Below are 20,441 nucleotides of genomic sequence, written 5' to 3' on the forward strand. Positions count from 1 at the left end.
AAAGGTCACGAACCAATGTCTACCACTCAAAGATGGAGTCTTTGTAGGACCCCAAACATCCGAATGCACATAATCAAGAATGCCCTTCGTCTGATGTACAGCAGTACCAAACTTCACTCTAGTTTGCTTCCCCAAGACACAATGCTCACAGAAATCAAGCTTACAAGTCGTGGCACCTTTTAGAAGACCTTGTTTCACAAGCCCTTGTAGAGCTTTCTCACCGGCATGGCCTAATCTCATATGCCACAATCTAGTAGTATCAGAATCGGATGTGCCCATATTTTCTGAGATTACAGATGCTTCACCTGTCACAGTGCTTCCTTGCAATAAATACAAATGGCCACATCGAGGAGCTTTCATCACAACAAGTGCACCATAAGTCACCTTCAATGTCTGCCCATCTGAATGAAACCTGAAGCCCTTGGCTTCCAAAGTTCCCAAAGAAATAAGATTTTTCTTCAAATTCGGTACATACCGAACACCTGTCAACTCTTTAACCATGCCATCATGCAACTTCAAACGAACTGTACCAATCCCTTTTGTTGTGCAAGGATTGTCATCTCCCATGAACACAACACCGCCATCAAACTCTTTCAAGCTTGAAAACCAATCCTTGTGAGGAGTCATATGATGAGTACAACCCGTATCCAACACCCACTTAGTAGCAAAATCAAATGATGAGGAAGTGGTTAAAGCAAAATCAGGAAAATCTGCTTCAACTTCAGCAACATTAGCTTCAGAACTTTCTTTACCTTTGGTCTTCAATTTTGGACAATCTTTCTTCCAATGGCCCTTATTACGACAAAAGGCACATTCATCCCTTTCCAAAGGTTTTCTACCTTTAGAGTTTCCTCTAGGTCGAGACTGTGATTTTTTTCTACTAGAAGATGATCTTCTCTCCGATGATCTACCTTTAACAAATAAAGCTTCCGAGGTACTATCATGATTTTTATCTCTATGCCTCATTTCATAATTCATCAAGGCATTTGACACATCTTCAAATTTCACAGTTTCTTTACCATGCATAATAGTGGTAACAAAATGCTCATAAGAGTCCGGCAAGGAATTCAACAATATTAAGGCCTTATCTTCATCCTTAATATCCTCATCTAAATTTAACAAGTCGGCAATCAACTTATTAAAAGCATCAAGATGTCTAATCATTTTTGTACCTTCTTTGTATTGGAAGCGGTAGAGCTTTTTCTTCAAGTGTAGCCGGTTCTCTGCACTCTTCGTCATATACTTGTCTTCCAATTTTTGCCACAACACACTTGCCAATGTCTCCCGCATCACAAAATACTTCTGAGTTTTTGCAAGGCACAACCGAATTGAAGAGCAAGCCCACAAATTTAATTTCTCCCATTCCGACTTCGACATAGCTTCCGGCTTCTCTCCCAAAGCGGCAAGTAGATCTTGTTGAGCCAACACATCTTTGACCTCACATTGCCACATCCCAAAGTTGTTTGTGCCATCAAACTTTTCAACTTCGAACTTTGCATTTTGCACCGTAGTTCTTGCAAATCCGGAGCTGCTTCCAAAAGGATTCTCATCTTGCCCGTCTGACATTTTTGGCAATTAGACAGTACCCAAGAGCAACCAGTGCTCTGATACCAATTGTTGTGCTAGGATAGCACCAAAATCTTTTAGAACCAACTCAAGCTAGCCCACAGGAAATTTATCAAATGGAAATGCAAGAACAATATAGAAAATAACACCAAGATTTTAACGAGGTTCCTCCACAGTCAGTGTAACTAGAGTACGTCCTCGGAGCAGTAGGAGCTCACCCAATAATCCACTATCAACCAAATGGGAGTTTACAAAGTGTTGGCAATCTCACAACCCAAATAACCCAATACACCCAATAGCTCTCACACACCAAAGAAACAAATAGAGGAAGAAATATAAAGAATAATTTCTTCTCTATACATATAGCTCAAAGCTATTACAACAACAACTACTTTGGTGGATGATTACTAACCAAATGAAGCAGCAGCTTCTTCTTCCTTTTGGGCTCTCTGCAACTCTCCTTGATCTCTGCAGAAAAATGAGCTCTTTTTCTCTCTTTCTACCACACAACCGAATGGAGGGAAGAAAGCAACCAAACCCTCCATTATGAAGGAGCCAAAACTCACGGATGGTGAAGAGGACAAAACCTTTTTCAAAAGCAACCAAACTTTTCCCATTTTTCCTCCCCAAAACAAGGAAGGTGTTTGCCACCTTTGAATTTGTTTATTCTAAAGTATGGCCACTTGGCCACTTATTCAACATACATTGTATAGTAATTGCCCATTTTGTTTTAAGGGATGAAAGGGGTTAAGAGCATCATTATGTAGTTGAATATAATCTTTAATTTATCTCAAATCTTTGTTTAAGGTTATGGCTGTTTACTAGCCTTTATTAAACGGTTTGACAAATAGCATATAAAAGATCGATATTTTCCCAAACTACTTTGTAATTATACACATTATGTTGATTTGATGAAAATATGGAATTAATTTCTTATGATCATCCTATTTATATATGTATATACAGGTTTGTATATGCTTGAACTAAGCCAAGCTATTTTTCAAACTATATATGTATACGTTGCAGGCTTATTTCATAAGGATATCCAAGACAATATAGAATTTACACAATCACATTCTTGAACCATTAGCATTAGAATCGTAAGCTATAGCTATTATATAAACCGCCTAACTATCGCTTCCCGGCAGAATCCTCAATTTCGCCTGTCTCTTGCAAAACAGAACCATGATCAACCGATCCAAGGCCGAGGCCAAGGCCTGGTTCAAGGCTAAGGCCAAGGCCAAGTCGAAGTCCCTAGCCGGACGAGGATCCGGATCCTGGCAGGGGAGGATTCCAGGCCAACCGACGAAGCTCGGAGGTGAGATCCGGACTCCTCCCTCTTCTCATGGTATGCTTTTTTGCATGTTTGCTTTGGTTTTAGGGTTTGTGAGTAGGAAGAATATTATCTGTAATTTCGAATTTGCAGCTTAATTAGCACCATGCATGTATGTTTTTTTTTATGTTTTAAGGGTTACCGTGCTTGAATTTGAATTTAAATGGGGTACTTGATGATGCCTAATTTTTTTGTGCAGAAAATATGTATTTCTTTTCTTGTTCATTTAATTATTAAAAGCTATAGATATTCATATCAAAATCATTTAGGTATTTTGGTATGACCAATTTTGTTTGATTTTCCATGCCTGATTACTAGAGCATAAGTAGAATCTATCAAGTATCATCCCAAATCTGTTCGATTTGGCCCTCCTTCAGTTATTCGTGTAGAACTCATTCTCAACAAATTTCATAGGTAGTGGACTATCTTTTATTCTCAGTCAGCTATTTATGCACACAATTCCATTGGGATACCAGCCTTCGAACCCACAACATTGGGGATTTGTGCTTGCACACTTAACCACAATGGTAGGAAGAAGGCCGGTAGCTATATACACACGCACACACACGAACCCACAGCATTGAGGATTTGTGCTTGCACACTCCACCACAATGGTAGGAAGAAGGCCGGTAGCTATATATACACACACGCACACACACGAACCCACAACATTGAGCATTTGTGTTTGCTCACTTAACCACAATGGTAGGAAGAAGGCCAGTAGCTATTCACACACACACACACACACTAACCCACAACTTTACACTAACCCACAACTTTGAGGATTTGTGCTTGCACACTTGGCCACAATGGTAGGATGAAGACCAGTAGCTATACACACACACGCACACAAAACCACAACATTGAGGATTTGTGCTTGCACACTGAACCACAATGGTAGTAAGAAGGCCGGTGGCTATACACATGCGCACGCAAACACACACATATACATATATAGGTAGTAATGATATGCATATGGCTGACATTGTTATTCTCCTAACAAATTAACCCAGAGACAGAGTAGAACGTGAATGAGCATAAAGCACTAGTAGTTAGTATTTGATAATTCAACGAGATCGAGAATACAAACTAATTAAGGGCCCCACCCAAATCCAGATGGCTTACGCACTTAGCTTATATGTGCACTGTGCAATTTATGTTATTAATTAATGTATCTCCACATTTCCTCAAACACACAGATGGCCCTCCGACTCAACTCAAAAATGAAAAGGCTGTTGAAGAGAATCTGGCTAAAGTCCAGCTTGACAAGGAGAATGCTACTACTCCAAAACCAAAACCAGAAAAGAGAAAGAGCAGAATGGGTAGAACTTTCCTATTCACAGACCCTTGTCGAATTTGCAATGTGTTTGGGCACTGGACTGATTTATGCCCCTACCTGAAATTTGTCCCATACAACGTAACTAAGGTTGGCAAGGGCTATGAAATACATGACAGCCGCCATGGGAGGTATGCTGCTCCGATTTATTGTCTTAACTGTACGGTGCCGGTTGAACACGAGGCTGAAAAGTTTCCGTATGACAGCTGATGCATGGCCAGTAATCCAGGGCCATCATGTTTCGCCTCCTTCTACCCCATAATCTTTCCGATGGCGAGGAAGTTGTTGGATTATCTAGTCTTGGGCTGTTGCTTTCGTCTTTACGTGGAGGATCAACTGCAACAGCAACAAAAATAATAGGGTGCTTCCCAACTCTTCCACGCATTTCAGCTGAAATAATAGGGTTCCGCGCATTAAAAACCCTAAGACCTCTTTCTACCATAAACCCTAATTCCTAAACCCCTCGACCCCCAATTGTAAAACTCCCAGAACCCATAGCTATATATAATCCCCAAAAATCTCAATTTTACAGAACAACTTGGACTCTTCATCAGCAACGACAATGGAGGTGGAAGGAGCAGAGGGGAAGGGGAAGACAATGTTGTGCTCTCGGACGGACCCAGATGGAACACTGAACCGTAACACCTTCAACAAATCGTCAATCAGCTTCGTCAAAATGTTAATCATTTCTACTTCTTCTCTTTGAAATAATTTCGATTAGCAATATAAAATGTGTGAAAAAAAATATGAAGAAGAATGTTTCTTGAATTGATGGGATTGTAGAAATTTGCTTTTACAATTGGAAAGAATTTTTCTTTTGGCACATGTGCGGACTTCTGAATTTCACAAGCCTCTTTCGGGTGCATTATATAGCATGCTCTTGAATCTCAGTTTCTGGCTTACTTTGTTTAGTCTTGGGTGGTAGTGGATCTTTATGTTTGGAGAACGCAAATTAAAAGATCTATACTACTCAATTATAATTTTACGGCTTCTATTAGCTCATCATATTGTGTCGAGTGACAATAAGTGAATCCAAAGACGCTAATAAGCTACATTTAATGTGAATTAGGGGTAATATTACTAATAAGCTACAAATTCCTACAAAGCACACCTTCAATTGATTTTTACAAAAGCAATTTCTATAAAACATTTATTTTAATTAATAATTTAATTATCAACAAACATAGTATTTAATTTAAAATTTTAATCTACGCAACATTATTCTTTAACTTTTCTTTTTTTTGTTTTCAAAGCATTTTTCGTATTTCCTTTACCACAAACATTTTTTACCAAAAACATATAGAAGTAACGTGGCAGGACCTCATTGGGTAATTAACCAGGGTCAAAAACCTAGTACTAGTGTTGTACCGTGTACAACTGGAGGAGCAAATCCAAAGTCTTCAAGACGGACAACGAAACACTGTCAGTAATATTACCTCACAAGTTTTGCTTTCACTTTACATAATTACATTTTCTTTATTTTATTTTGCAACTTTTATTATTTAAACAATTTCGTAACAGAAAATTATAATTTTTATGAGGTAGCTGATGTGTTTACTTCCTTCACAGCCAATGCATCTCTGTCTAAAACTGTCGGTGGTAGTGAGAGAAGAGAGTCTAAAAGGCTCGTAATTGTTCCTCTGTCTCTTTCGTCCCTCTTAAGTCTTAAAGCCATTTCCTTCTCCCACAAATTATATAAATATATACTGCTATACACAGACTGAGACACTTTCTAGAGAGAGAGAGAGAGAGAGAGAGAGAGCTGTGATTGGCGTTGTGGTTTTGTCTGTTCCAGTGGATCAATAAGATCACTCTCTCTCTTGATCTTTGGGATTCAAGCAGTGAATTTTTCATCTGGGGTTTTTCCAATTTGTCTAGTTTCTGACATCTGCAGGAGAATTGGATCGATTTGGGTTTATATTCAATTGGGTTGAATTGGGTTTTCTGGATTTGAAGAATTGGTGATAAAGATCGGTTCTTTTTTTTATTGAAGGTATGTTTTGTGGTTGGATTTTAGTTTTGGTCCTTAACTGTTTAACATTTATTCTTCGGCTTTATGTTGTTCTTACATTAAAAGATAAGATTTGGAAATGTGGACTGTGCTGTTCTCCACCGGATATCACTAATTACAATCTGTTCGGTTGCTGTGAAGACCCAGGAAGAATCGTAGTTTTATTGGCCACAGTTGAATAATAAATTCAGTGATCTGTGGTGTAGAAAATGCTTGCTGAAAGTTTGTAAAATCTGACTTTTTTTTACCTTCCCTTTTCCAGGTGCTTAATCCAGATCTTGGGTTTTCGTAGTGGAAAAAAGTTAATGAGCTCATAGACATGCATAGATCTTGTTGAGATCAAACTAGAATTTTGAACCATTGTTCACATCTGAGCAAAGAAGAAGCTGGCAATGGAATCCGAAGGAGAAACTGCGGTAAGCATCCGAAGCATTCTATTGGTTTTGCAATTTTCCCTCTTTTTGATAAGAAATTGGGAGAAAGTAACAGATGGTCCCTTGCTGAGTGAAATTCTTGAGTGGATAGTGTGGCGATATAAGTCCCGAGTGATGAAGCTTTTGAAAGTTCCTGTCAGTCTTCACCACAATTTCCTAGCAAACAAATGGGGCATTAGTTCATTCAGAGTATGTTTGGGTGAGGTTCTTTCAAATTAAGGGATTTAGGTAAAGTAATGAAGAAATGGATCACAAAAACTTAGATAGTAGGGATTAGAAAGATTTTGACTAGTTCCTGCGCAGTGACCTTGTCTTTTAATTTTGGGGAGGATGTGGGGTTTTGAGTTTTTCAGATTGATATTGTAATTTTTGGTTGTTCACTATCATTATCACAATTAGCACGTGCTCCACGAGTCCTGTCATTGCAGCCATTGTCAATGCATTTTCTAAACTTTGTCTATATGAATGATTAATTACTTAGGCAAAGCCCATGAAAAGCCTCGGGGGTCAGGTCTGCCAGATCTGTGGGGATAATGTTGGGAAGACTGCGGATGGGGAACCATTCATTGCCTGCGATGTCTGTGCCTTTCCTGTTTGCAGGCCATGCTATGAGTACGAGAGGAAGGATGGAAATCAGTCTTGCCCTCAATGCAAAACCAGATACAAGAGGCACAAAGGTTTGTAAGACCTGTAATTAGTTTAGTTTCATTATTTGAGAAGATATCATGAAATAGTGAAGTTGTTAGCTAATCTTTATATTTTTAGTTGCTTATACGTATTGCAATCACAAATATGTCTAAAAAAAGCCGCAGTACTTGAATTTTATAAATTGATGGTAATTCTCTTTGGCTAGTTGATGGGAAATAAATTTTCATGACAACTTGATTTTATGCAATGTTGCAAGACCTTGATTGTTTTTATCAAACATTTTGTGTATGTAATCACTTATTATTTTTGGGTGGTTGTTTTCAGGGAGCCCTGCAATTCTTGGTGATAGAGAAGAGGATGCTGTTCCTGATGATGGTACCAGTGATTTCAACTATACTTCAGAAAATCAAAACGAGAAGCAAAAGATTGCTGAACGCATGCTAAGCTGGCATATGACATATGGCCGGGGAGAGGATGTTTCGGCTCCAAATTATGATAAAGAGGTTTCTCACAATCACATCCCTCTACTCACTAGTGGACAAGAGGTAGGCCAACATACATTTGGAAAGCTACTTTCATTCTTTTATAAGGAACTTATTCTGGAATTTAACCTTTGCAAATCGCCAATTTGTAGGTTTCCGGGGAACTGTCTGCCGCTTCACCAGAGCGCCTTTCGATGGCATCTCCTGGAGTTGGTGCTGGAAAGCGTGTGCATCATCATTCTTATGGATCAGATGTTAACCAATCCCGTATGTCTCTCCGCACATCTTATGTGACATGTTCTTAGTTTCTATATGTGTTCCTGACAACAGGGTCCTTACATTATATTCTTTCTGCAGCTAATATAAGGGTTGTGGATCCTGTGAGGGAGTTTGGTTCTCCCGGGATAGGAAATGTAGCATGGAAAGAGAGAGTGGATGGCTGGAAGATGAAGCAAGAGAAGAATGTCATTCCAATGAGCACTGGCCAAGCTACTTCTGAAAGAGGCGGTGGAGATATTGATGCCAGATCTGATGTGATTGTGGATGACTCTTTGCTGTAGGTTCTGCCTTCATTTTCTTTGTTTTGTTAATAGTTTGATTGCCAAAATAGAAAAATTTATTCTTTGCTTTTGTCTTGGTGACGGGAGTTTTACTGCCACGAGACAATTTAAAATCTAATAATAGATGGAGAGACTAGGAAGACCTCCCACTTTAACAGTATATTTATAATGCTCAAGTTCTAATACTCTATTGACACCACCAATGATCTGCTTGTTGATGACTCATTCTTGTGGGTTTTGTCTTGATTGAACTGCAAAGTTTCATATATTTCTTTGTTGATAGTTTTTAGCAAGGCTGAGAAACTTAAAATTTGCGACTTATCTTGGTTACATAAGCTTTCCTGCTATTAGAAAAGTCAAAATCTAACAGTGTGGAGAGGCTAGGCTGGTATAAGGCAAACCTTTGTTATAGCAGTAGTTGTGAACGTACTGCGTCGTGCTCTGTAGCACAGTTGTTTTCTGTCACTTAAATTTGATGGACATGTTTTTTTGTTTGTTTTCAAATTACCGTGTGGCAAGAGTTGATTTTCATGTGGATCCTCTTTCCCGTTTTGCAGGAATGATGAAGCAAGGCAGCCTCTCTCCAGAAAGGTCTCAATTCCATCATCTAGAATAAATCCTTACAGAATGGTCATTGTTCTGCGGCTTATTATTCTGTGCATTTTCTTGCACTATCGAATAACAAATCCTGTGCCCAATGCCTATGCTCTGTGGCTGATATCAGTCATTTGTGAGATTTGGTTTGCAATTTCCTGGATTCTCGATCAGTTCCCTAAGTGGCTCCCCGTTAATCGTGAAACATATCTTGACAGACTTTCGTTGAGGTGGGAAAGTTTCTTTGCAAATACTCTCAGTTGTGTCTCAGTGATTATATTCGTTTGCAAACACCAATTAGCAGTGTCATTTCAAATTTGTTTGCCCTTGTATTTTGAGTTTAATTCCGATTTCATTTGAGTTGCAGATATGACCGAGAAGGAGAACCATCAAATTTAGCTGCTGTTGACATCTTTGTCAGTACTGTCGATCCGTTGAAGGAGCCTCCTATGGTGACAGCAAATACTGTGCTATCTATTCTTGCAGTTGACTATCCAGTTGACAAGGTTTCTTGCTATGTTTCTGATGATGGAGCCGCAATGTTGACGTTTGAAGCTCTGTCTGAAACTTCAGAATTTGCTAGGAAATGGGTCCCTTTCTGCAAGAAATATGCTATTGAGCCTCGGGCTCCGGAATGGTATTTTTCACAGAAGATTGATTACTTAAAGGATAAAGTTCAACCATCATTTGTCAAAGAGCGTAGAGCGATGAAGGTAGGCCTTTAGCACACACATCTAAAACACTCTGCCTCATAACAAAAGTGCCCCTCCTTACTGCTACTCTTTCCTTTTTGGTTTCAGAGAGAATATGAAGAATTTAAAGTTCGTGTTAACGGGCTTGTTGCAAAGGCCACAAAAATACCCGAAGAAGGATGGATCATGCAAGATGGTACTCCATGGCCTGGAAATAATACTAGAGACCATCCAGGAATGATTCAGGTGGATATCTTACGTGACAGATCTCTATAAGCTATGGGAGATAGTTATTGAAGTTGATACTAACTAATTGACGCTCGTTTGGAATGCTGAAGCAGAGTTTAAAGTATATGGCCTCATTTTGTACTAAGATCTGTATTTCTTTTTCCACTTTCAGGTTTTCTTAGGCCAAAGTGGTGGGCTCGATACTGATGGTAATGAACTGCCACGTTTAGTGTATGTTTCTCGTGAAAAGCGTCCAGGTTTCCAACATCACAAGAAGGCTGGTGCTATGAATGCACTTGTGAGTATTTTTTATTTTTATGTTCTAAAGTTAGTTTATCACTTTATCTCTTTAGAATTAAGTATTTTCCTTCCTCTGATGTCAATGAAACTCTCTTGTAGGTTCGAGTATCAGCAGTTCTCACTAATGGACCTTTCTTGTTGAATCTTGATTGTGATCATTACATTAACAACAGTAAGGCCTTGAGGGAAGCTATGTGCTTTCTAATGGATCCTAACCTTGGAAAAAATGTGTGTTATGTTCAGTTTCCACAGAGGTTTGATGGTATTGATAGAAACGATCGATATGCCAATCGTAACACTGTTTTCTTTGATGTAAGTTTTCTATATTCCTTATATTCATCATAGAAAAGAGAGTAATTCTGAACTAATGTTGTTTTTGCTTCTGTATAAAATTATTAAACTTATTAAATGGTTACAAGTCTTTCACCGTGGGCTTGCAGAGACTGATTAGTGTGCTTATACATTTACTTCTGGATTTCAGATTAACTTGAGAGGTTTAGACGGAATTCAAGGACCAGTTTATGTGGGTACTGGGTGTGTCTTCAATAGAACAGCTTTGTATGGTTACGAACCTCCTGTCAAGCCTAAGCATAAGAAAACAGGAGTTCTATCTTCACTTTGTGGTGGATCACGGAAGAAGGGTTCAAAATCCAGTAAAAAGGGATCGGATAAAAAGAAATCTAAGAATGTCGATCCTACTGTGCCAATTTTCAGTCTAGAGGATATTGAAGAGGGGGTGGAAGGTAATTTTGAATTTTTTTGAATCGTAAGCTTGTACATATTTCATTTGTATATAATTGAGGTAGAGTCCACTACATATCACGCCTACTTCCAGGTGGCATAAATAATGAGTCAATGCAGGAATTTTTTTTTCTTGTTCCATTTTTAATTTTAATAGTTGGAACACTCAACATTTTACATACGCACCTTCAAAATCAGGTGCTGGATTTGATGATGAGAAGTCATTATTGATGTCACAAATGAGCCTAGAAAAGAGGTTTGGTCAGTCTTCTGTTTTTGTTGCCTCTACACTGATGGAGAATGGCGGTGTTCCTCAATCTGCGACACCAGAAACTCTTCTTAAAGAAGCTATTCATGTTATCAGCTGTGGATATGAAGACAAATCTGATTGGGGAAATGAGGTATATCATTATTTTCAATGCTTCTGTTACCTTATGTAGTATCCTTTTATTTCCAATTCAACGAGGAAAGAATAGAAAATGTTGCTTAGTATCACCTTTGAAATCCGTTTGTCTAGACAACTACAAAATTAAGCTACCTTAATTTTGTGTGGTTGAAATATGCCACTGACTGGAGTCTGTTTGAAACTTCAAATTCTCATTAACTTTCATATAAAATCTAATTCTTCTCCCTGCTTTTTATATATACTTTCTAAAGATTTTCAGGAGTTGTCATTGGTTTAATTTGGACTCGATGTCCTACCTTTATTTTCTGTTTCCTGTTGTCATTTTTGTTCACTCTTAAGAGAATGATTATATGTCTCCCACAGATTGGATGGATCTATGGTTCCGTCACAGAAGATATTCTTACAGGATTCAAGATGCATGCCCGTGGGTGGAGGTCTATATACTGCATGCCTAAGCTCCCAGCATTTAAAGGGTCTGCTCCTATTAATCTTTCAGATCGTCTGAACCAAGTGCTTCGATGGGCTTTGGGATCCGTGGAAATTCTTCTTAGTCGGCATTGTCCTATCTGGTATGGTTACAGTGGGAGGCTAAAATGGCTGGAGAGATTTGCGTATGTGAACACTACCATTTACCCAATCACTTCCATACCTCTTCTCATGTACTGTACACTGCCGGCTGTCTGTCTTCTTACCAACAAATTCATCATTCCACAGGTTTGTTATTTCGCCATAATTGCCCTCTATGCATACTCCGTCTCTCTTTTGTTTTTTTTGTTCTTTTGGCCCTTCTTTATAGAGCACTGTTTCTCTGTGATTGTTTTACCCGCAAAACCTTCTGTTTTAACTGATTCACCATAATAAATATAACTTTCCCGAAAACCATGACAAGCATTCAGTAATTGGACATGCCCCTTGATCCATGAGAGATACGATATGGTCTGTATATTGATGCACCTTGACATATATAGTTTTTTCCCCATTAAGTTCATGCCAATTTGTGTATAATTTGAAATTTTGTTAGAAGATTTATCTAAGATTTCACTAAATTTGTTGGCTCATTCTGGTTGCAGATTAGCAATCTTGCAAGTATATGGTTTATCTCCCTCTTTCTTTCTATCTTTGCAACTGGTATTCTAGAGATGAGGTGGAGTGGTGTTGGAATCGACGAGTGGTGGAGAAATGAACAGTTTTGGGTTATTGGTGGTGTTTCTGCCCATCTGTTTGCCGTTGTCCAAGGTATTCTCAAAGTACTTGCTGGTATTGACACCAACTTCACTGTCACCTCCAAGGCATCAGACGAAGATGGGGACTTTAATGAACTCTACATGTTTAAATGGACAACACTTCTGATCCCGCCAACAACTCTCCTCATCGTAAACTTGGTAGGGGTTGTAGCAGGTATATCGTATGCTATCAATAGCGGTTACCAATCATGGGGTCCCCTCTTTGGTAAGCTCTTCTTTGCCTTTTGGGTGATTGTCCATTTGTACCCCTTCCTCAAAGGTCTCATGGGACGTCAGAACCGTACGCCCACCATTGTCATCGTGTGGTCGATTCTCCTTGCTTCAATTTTCTCTTTGTTGTGGGTGAGGGTTGATCCCTTCACCACAAGAGTCACCGGACCAAATATTGACGAGTGTGGAATCAACTGCTAGACAGAAAGACGACAATGTTACTGTCCGAAAATTCACATTCAAATTTATTTGGTTTGTTTGCCCAACTAAAGCTCGAGAGGTGGGAGTTTCTTATATTTTTGATTTGATATTTGTTTCTGTCAACTGGTTTGTCCATTTGCAGCTTACACTGTTTGTAGATGATAGGAGTTGAAAGAAGAATATGTTTTGTTGTAATGTAAAAGGGGTGAATTTCATGTAATATTTGAACATAACTAGCCAACTTATTTATGAGAGATCTCAAGACTCTTAAACATCCATGGAAATCTTCTATGCTCTTCAATCACATTCGGAGTAGTTATTACCTCTACTTCAGTTATGTGAATATTTTTGCTCATCACTCTCAAATCAAATGGTTATTGTGATTGTCATTCTATGATTATCGTTAGATGATCGAGTTTAAACTTCGAGATTTGTGTGGAAGATAAATTAATGATCACTCTAATCTAATGGCAATGTACGGTAGAAAGGTAGTGAATATTATCACCACTTAAAATGTCAAGCAGAAGTGTTGGAATGGAATGCAAGTTGTTTCATGTTTTTATAAAGACTTTAACGCTAAGGACAATATATCTTTACGTATTATCTCATATGGCTAGTGATGATACAATTAACATCTAATTAGATAGATTCAATTATTAACGTGATCGGCACATGTTACTTGCCACGATGAATAATACATCACTGTGATTTAAAAATGTGATCTGCTTAGTAATTTTATTTTTATACAATGTGTCATAAATAACGTGCTCGGACAAATTTGCATCTCCCTTCCTAATTCCCAATCCCTAACCTCAATCAAGTAACCAGGACAAATTTGCATCTCGCTCTCTTCCTGCAGCCGCGCGCTATGCCACGTATCAACGTCGGATTGCTTATATTTCAGAAAAATATCGGTGTTAACTGTTAACTGTGAAGCAACAAGACCACAAGAATGAAACGCGGACGAAGGCCGCGGACAAGTAACTACGTCTTTATTTGAGAGAGCTACGTACATGAAATGAATTTTGATGTTGACTAATAGTGTTTTATGTAAAAAATGTCAACATATATCAATGCTTTATTGAGGAAAATGCAACTTATAGTTGGAGAAATTTTTAGTACATTGAGAATACGGTTCAGTACACAACTGATAGAATTCAGTTGGTCAAATTTCTTTTTAAATTTTTAAACATATAAATTTTTTATACTTAACATATTAAATCGTATTTTTACCATAATAGAGTATAATTGGTCAAATTTCTTTTTAAATTTTCAAACTTATAAATTTTTTACACTTAACTTATCGTACTTTTTCCACATTAAAAAAATGTTGCTCCTTCTTCTCTAATCTGAGTATCTCTATCTTCCAATCTGCATCGTAATCCAATCTTTGACAGTAGGCCAGCGCAGCATGACGTCACGAAACAGGTGGCCAATCCTCGTCCTTTGCATGCCCGACTGTTATTTCCAGCTCATATTGACGACACGTGTTATCAACACCTATCTAGCACCTGTATCGCAATGCCAACACTTGTCCAACGTATCGTTTCTGTATATAAGCAACCTCTGTCTTGAGCATCTTGATTCCAGATCTTTGTCTAGTATCTAAAACAACAAAGAAAAAAAAAAAGGAAAAGAAAGAATCGCAGAAGTGTTTGTTTCCCGGGAGGATAATGGTGGCAATGACGATGGCCAACACTACTGAGGAACCAATTCTGTCGAGGATGGACCGGCTCGACACCGTTCTGAGGCAGTTGGAGGAAATCCGAGGCTCGCATTCGCATTCACATTCACATACTCATTCTCCCAAGAGTAGCTCGTGCACCTCTTCACCCACGCGGACGAGCGGGACCCTCACGAGCGACGGCGGGCACGTGCCCTCGTCCGCGGAGTTGATCTCCCCAGAAAACCTAGAGAAGCACTGCCGTCCGATCGAGCACGTGATGATGGAGACCGACGCGAAGGGGTCGCTGATCGAGCGGCTGGATCACGTGGAGGACCGTGTGCTGAAGCTGTGCATGCAGCTGGAGGAGGAGTTTATGGAGACTAGTGCCGAAAGGAAGAGAGATGATGAGGCGGAGATGGTCAAGAGGAGAGAGAAAGAAGAGAGAGCGGAGATGACCAGGAGAAGTGAGAAAGAGGAGAAGATTGTTATCAGTGAGATTGAGAGGAGGACTCAAATTGATGTGATTAAGAAGAAGAAGAAGAAGAAGGGACTGAAGCAACTTGTTAAACAGTGTGTTATGGGAAAAGGAAAATCCAATAAATCAACTAAACCTTTAATTAATTAGGGTTTCTTTTCCTATGTGAACTTTTGTATGTGTTGTTTTTTTCCCTCTTCTTTTAATCCTCCCAACTTAGCTGCTTTAGTTTGGGGATTGATTGGTGAGAGTGTAAATAATCAAGCGAGAAAATGTACAACTGGTGTTTAATTAGACTACTTGTATTTTTATTTCCATAAACTGCTTCAATTTCCATATATTGAAGTTTCTGACGTGATATCAACTAAAGCATTGTACAAGCAAAGCGAAATATTACACGAATCTTTTCACTTAGTAAACTTCTACATCTTCACTTAGATTACTAAGTGAAGGGTTTGAATTGAAGCCGGACGCAGTCTTTTGAAAGAAAGTATAAATAGTAGCTATTTTCTCCTCCTCCTCTGTGCTGTGCATTTCTATATAGGTTAACATGGTATGGATCGCCATTGTTGCTTGCGCTTGATATACTGATCCTATCTTTGCTTCCGCTCACCTTGAACCGGTCTTCGTCTTCTGAAAATTCTAGAGTCATAATTCTGTTCGTCTTTTTGAAACCAAAAACCCTTCGTCTCTAGAGTTTGGTTGATCTTGATCTGTGATCGATCTTCTTCTATATTTTCTCAGTCGTGCACACCAGATGTTTCTGACTAGCCTTCAGTGAATTTTCCATCAAGATTCAAGCTCTGTTGGTTTGATTGCTGCGAAAATGGTGACTGCATCGCAACTTCAACTCCTTCAATCTCCAATCACGGCTCTAATCTCTATGATTTTCACCTCTGTATGAATGTGAAATAAGATGACTCCATTTACTTGAATTGACACTTCGAAATGCAATTGTTGCTGGAAAGTAATGGCATCATGAGATTTGTGGAACGCTTTAATCCGTGTCCTATTCTGGTATAAATTCTACCGACTCTTTTACTTCTGTGGAAAGTAATGCTTTTGTTGCCTGGAAAATGCATGACTGTGCCAATATGCAGCTTATTACTGCAACTCTTTCCCTTATTGCCATGTCATGCGCAATTGGTAGCTCAAGCTCTAAGGATCTTTGGACTCGGTTGAAAGAACAATTATCAACTGTCTCTAGAAATAACCATTAAGAAAGAATTCGATACTATATCTCAATATCTGCATAAGATCATTGAGGCCAGGGATTATCTGTCAGCTGCAGAGGTTTATTTTGCTGATGAGGACATTGTAATCCTTGCATTAAATGGTATGCCTTTGTAACACATTTAGATGTGTTGTTAGGGGTCGTGAGAATGTTATTACTCTTAAGGATGATGGTCAACCATATGAAAATCCAGCTCTATACAGAACCATTGTAGGTGCACTACAATAATTAACATTACTTGATATTGCAATCTCTATGCATCAGGTCTGTCAGTTCATGCAGAGTCCAATGGTTTCTCATTTTACCACTGTAAAAAGGATTTTGAGGTACTTGAAGGGTACTATGCACTTTGGCATTTCTTATACCAGAGGAGATTTATTGTTAAAGGCTTTTAGTTCTGCTAATTGAGCAGGAGATCCCAATGATAGAAGGTCCACTGTTTTAGTTGTGTTCTTAGGTTCAAATCCCATTTCCTGGTCATCCAAGAAGCAACAGACTATTTCCAGATCTTCTACTGAGGCAGAATACCGGCCTCTATCATCTACTTCTACAGAAATTGACTGGATCAAGCAAAATCTCAGTTTTCTGCAAGTATCTTTGCCTTACGCTCTAGTTTTATTTGTGATAATCTGTCTGCCATTGCCCTGTCCTTCAATCCAATGCAACATCAAAAGACAAATCATATTAAAATTGAAGTCTATTTTGTCAGGGAAAAGGGTAGCCAGGAAGCAGCTTTTTGTGCTGTTTGTCTTCTAAAGAACAATTTGCAGATATTCACAAAAGAATTGAGTGCACCTTTGTTCCATCCTCATTGTAACAATCTCATGCTTGAATCCTCAAGGCATGAGTTTGAGAGGGGTTGATAGAGTATAAGTATTGATGAATGAGATTGTGCTACTTGTAATAAGATTAGAGAATTAGTTAAGTAGTTAGATAAGATTGTTGTAAGAAAGTACAAATTGTAGGTTTCCTCGTATTACTTATTCATTAAGAAATATATTCAATAACATACATTTTCTTTATTCTTCTTCTTCTTCTCTGTGCTATGTATTTCCTACTTCTCTACAGTATACAAGAACATCATTCTACATAGGTTAACAGCTAACGGCGTTGGAAGCTATTGCATCAAGTTTTGCAGCGAAATTTGCATTGACTGAAGAGGAGGTCCAGGTGGTGGTTGTGGGAGATAAGAACCCTGAGGATTTCAAAATTTCGAAATTCTTGTTGGTAGGAAAGCTTAAACAATCATTTCTTTTAGAAAAAGTACGATATTTATTGATGCGATAATGAAATAAGTGTACAAATAGAGGATAAGGTGCACTAAAAGAGTTTTGATAAAAACCTTGTCGCGGATTTCAACCTGGTCAAAAGAAAAAGAGCGTCCGCACCAATAAAATTATAAAGCTATATCATCCTAAAACATAAGATCAGTGATTACATCAGGAGGTTCCTCGAACCACACCATTTATTCATTTAAGAGTAAACCCAATCTAGCCAACCTGTGTGGAACCTTGTTAGCCTCTCTTTTAGTAAAAGTCAGCCTTATGTGGGGAATTCAACGGAAAAGTGTCGAGCATCATTCACCAAATGCCCCAAAGGAGGCATATCATCCTCTGTATTCCATTGTAGCACCGTAAGAACCAACTGTGCACCTCCTTCCAACTCCTGCAAACATTACTGCTGAACGAGCTGCCATCACTGCCATCACTGCGGCATGCATATCTCATGCAAACATTACTGCTGAACGAGCTGCCATCACCTCCGCCATTAGAGGCGAAGAAATTCCAGCTTGCTTGAGTGCCATCGCTGCCACAAGCATTTTAATAAGGCAGCTTTCATACAAAGTATGCAGCCCTTGAGGCGGTCAATAGCGCAAGTCAATATTGTCAGTTTGGCAGATAACTTGTTTGTGTTCGCATTTAATTCCATGGCGCAACGAAGGGCTATCTTGCGAGGCTGACCATGGACGTCCAAGATATAGTTGTGGTCTTGGCAGAGTCGATAACCTGGAAACTCCGTACAAAATTCCTCTTACCACGCAGGAATTCTGGATACAAGTGAAGGGGCTACCACTGGTTTTGATGACACAAGCGATGGGGGAGGAGATTGAGAGACCTTTGGGTACATATATCACTACTGATTGCAACAGGGAAGGAGATTGCTTGGAGAGTGCTGAGGATTTGGGTGGGATTGGATGTGTCCAAACCGTTACGGTGAGGGATGAGGATGAAGTTCTCGGGTGGCAATGGGGGTTGGGAATGGGTGGATTTAAGGTACGAAATGTTGCCAAACACATGTTCTCTGTGTGGGAAATTCGACATGACAAACCCTTTGGAAAATGGTTTTGAGATGACGTTGAAGGGCCAAATTCTCGCATAAGGTGTTTTGGTTTGAAGAAATCTGGATCCGGAACCATGAGAGCACCGCCATTCCAGGAGGAGGATACGCGGCAGAAGGTGACCGAGACAGTTTGGGTCGCAATTTTGAGAAAGTAATTCAACAGAAGATTTTTCTGCACCTGATTTTGCTGTGTCACTGGACCTGAATGTGGAGATATGCGTGAAGATTTCATGCGTAATGACTACCCTGGGAGTCTTGCGTTTCTTCTCTGGAGGCTGTAAAGCGGGTCGAGCAGCTAGAATTTTATAACGATCTAGCTCGAATTAGGCTTCAGCTTGGCTCGATCGTTCGAGCTTGACTTATAATTTTAAGAACTACCTTCCTTATCAACTATAATTTCCTTTTCTTCTCCACTCCATCTTTCTAGTATTTTTTTTTTAGACACGAGTACATGAAATATCAAATCAACACTGTGGTCGAATCAACAAGAAGAGAGAGATCCGATCAAAAGATGCATGATTTATCTAAGTTAATTGGCAAATGGCAATTAAATTGTTATCAATGTTTCTTGCTGCACAAGAGCTCTTGAAATTGTTTACAACTGATACATGAGTCAAAGAAAATGAACTAATCCTAAACTTCATTCGATCTAATCAGTAACTAATTACACATCAGAAGTAATCATCAAGCACACAGACGGATCAAGTGGCGAGTTTCTGCAAATCGGGCAAGTTGGGTGGAGCTGCAACCATTTGTCCACACAAATTTGATGAAAATAATGGCCGCAGATAGGCACGCCTCTCAATATATCTTTGTCTTCATAATCTGCCAAGCATATACAACAGCAAGAAGGTGCTGAAACTGAACCTTCCATTTGCACTTTGGCCTCAGAGTAGAGCAGTTTCGGGTAGCTACATATTGTTGCTTCATCAAGGCCTTGTTCGATGGTTGGGGAGCTCTCGTAGTGCTCCGACAGGTCGACCGAAGATTGTCTCCGGTTGCGGAAAGAGATCCAGAATATGAGTACGATTATGGCAAAGACGCCAAAGCAAACTCCAACGGCATCATATACTTCGTCACTCTCGATATCCATGTTTTTGGCTTAATTAGCAAAACCATGTAGAAGAAGATCAAGGGTACAATTTTTTTCATATTTTTTTTCACTGATTGTAGAAAAGATTAATGTTAAATATTGTCCGATATATAGGAGGGCGGCGATTTAGAGATGAGGGTTTGTTTTGGATTTGGAGGTGTATTAATTAGCTGGTATCTGGGGTGTGCCCAAGCAGTGAAGTTTGTATCTGAATTTGTTAATAACATATGTAAGTATTATTAGCACTCCAAAATCTCATTTTATACTCCTTACAAGTGTATTTTTCTTTCAAAATATAGAAAGTTTGGAGTGTAGAATGAGATTTTTAGAGTGCCAATAACAATTCCCATAATATATAGTTCCTAACATTTTCTTAACAAGGCAATTTGTCCCTACTTTATATAGTAAACTTTTTAAGCTTTTTTCTTTAAGAAAATCTATTATATATAAAGAGAACACAAAAGGTGAATAGTATTTTGGTGTCATAATTTTGGATATAATCTTAACCGACTTTACCACAAAAGCTTAAATCCTAATTTTTTAATCACAAAGATTATCTTTCAACTATCATATCATCATGGAAACTATTAATCCAATTAAGCTTAATAATATTAAGCCAGGTTGTACCTGCACCGTATTGCCCACTA

General features: G+C 38.8%; 4 protein-coding genes across 5 annotated transcripts; 3 read left to right on the forward strand and 1 right to left on the reverse strand.

The window, feature by feature from the left end:
• Window positions 1-2,733: 2,733 nt before the first annotated feature.
• LOC137748430 (uncharacterized) lies at window positions 2,734-5,005 on the forward strand. 2 transcript variants are annotated; one of them, XM_068488577.1, is made up of 2 exons: window positions 2,734-2,914; window positions 4,099-5,005. In XM_068488577.1, the coding sequence occupies exons 1-2, from the start codon at window positions 2,752-2,754 to the stop codon at window positions 4,443-4,445; spliced, it is 510 nt and encodes a 169-aa protein (XP_068344678.1). In that variant the 5' UTR covers window positions 2,734-2,751; the 3' UTR covers window positions 4,446-5,005. The 2 variants fall into 2 exon arrangements, with proteins under 2 accessions (XP_068344678.1, XP_068344679.1); XM_068488578.1 differs by having other exon boundaries at window positions 2,734-2,884.
• An 813-nt stretch (window positions 5,006-5,818) lies between these two features.
• Window positions 5,819-13,262, forward strand: LOC137748429 (cellulose synthase A catalytic subunit 3 [UDP-forming]). The gene is made up of 15 exons (XM_068488576.1): window positions 5,819-6,228; window positions 6,509-6,662; window positions 7,162-7,357; window positions 7,653-7,873; window positions 7,963-8,077; window positions 8,168-8,366; window positions 8,928-9,194; window positions 9,332-9,677; window positions 9,765-9,902; window positions 10,057-10,182; window positions 10,284-10,496; window positions 10,666-10,927; window positions 11,124-11,326; window positions 11,695-12,045; window positions 12,402-13,262. The coding sequence occupies exons 2-15, from the start codon at window positions 6,639-6,641 to the stop codon at window positions 12,984-12,986; spliced, it is 3,246 nt and encodes a 1,081-aa protein (XP_068344677.1). The 5' UTR covers window positions 5,819-6,228; window positions 6,509-6,638; the 3' UTR covers window positions 12,987-13,262.
• A 1,350-nt stretch (window positions 13,263-14,612) lies between these two features.
• On the forward strand, window positions 14,613-15,355 carry LOC137746604 (uncharacterized). The gene has a single exon (XM_068486616.1). The coding sequence runs from the start codon at window positions 14,660-14,662 to the stop codon at window positions 15,275-15,277; it is 618 nt and encodes a 205-aa protein (XP_068342717.1). The 5' UTR covers window positions 14,613-14,659; the 3' UTR covers window positions 15,278-15,355.
• A 4,010-nt stretch (window positions 15,356-19,365) lies between these two features.
• LOC137748102 (RING-H2 finger protein ATL70-like) lies at window positions 19,366-19,794 on the reverse strand. Its single transcript, XM_068488188.1, has one exon. It carries the CDS (start codon window positions 19,792-19,794, stop codon window positions 19,366-19,368), a length of 429 nt encoding a protein of 142 aa, XP_068344289.1.
• Window positions 19,795-20,441: the final 647 nt, after the last annotated feature.

The sequence above is a fragment of the Pyrus communis genome, chromosome 10 (assembly GCF_963583255.1).
Source record: "Pyrus communis chromosome 10, drPyrComm1.1, whole genome shotgun sequence".
Classification (NCBI taxonomy): domain Eukaryota; kingdom Viridiplantae; phylum Streptophyta; class Magnoliopsida; order Rosales; family Rosaceae; genus Pyrus; species Pyrus communis.

Coding starts and splice junctions, on each gene's coding strand:
- LOC137748102 (XM_068488188.1), bottom strand. CDS start 19,794: ATGGATATCGAGAGTGACGAAGTATATGATGCCGTTGGAGTTTGCTTT.
- LOC137746604 (XM_068486616.1), top strand. CDS start 14,660: ATGGTGGCAATGACGATGGCCAACACTACTGAGGAACCAATTCTGTCG.
- LOC137748430 (XM_068488577.1), top strand. CDS start 2,752: ATGATCAACCGATCCAAGGCCGAGGCCAAGGCCTGGTTCAAGGCTAAG. Junction 2,915..4,098: donor GACTCCTCCCTCTTCTCATG/GTATGCTTTTTT, acceptor TCAAACACACAG/ATGGCCCTCCGACTCAACTC.
- LOC137748429 (XM_068488576.1), top strand. CDS start 6,639: ATGGAATCCGAAGGAGAAACTGCG. Junction 7,874..7,962: donor TACTCACTAGTGGACAAGAG/GTAGGCCAACAT, acceptor GCCAATTTGTAG/GTTTCCGGGGAACTGTCTGC. Junction 9,903..10,056: donor ACCATCCAGGAATGATTCAG/GTGGATATCTTA, acceptor TTCCACTTTCAG/GTTTTCTTAGGCCAAAGTGG.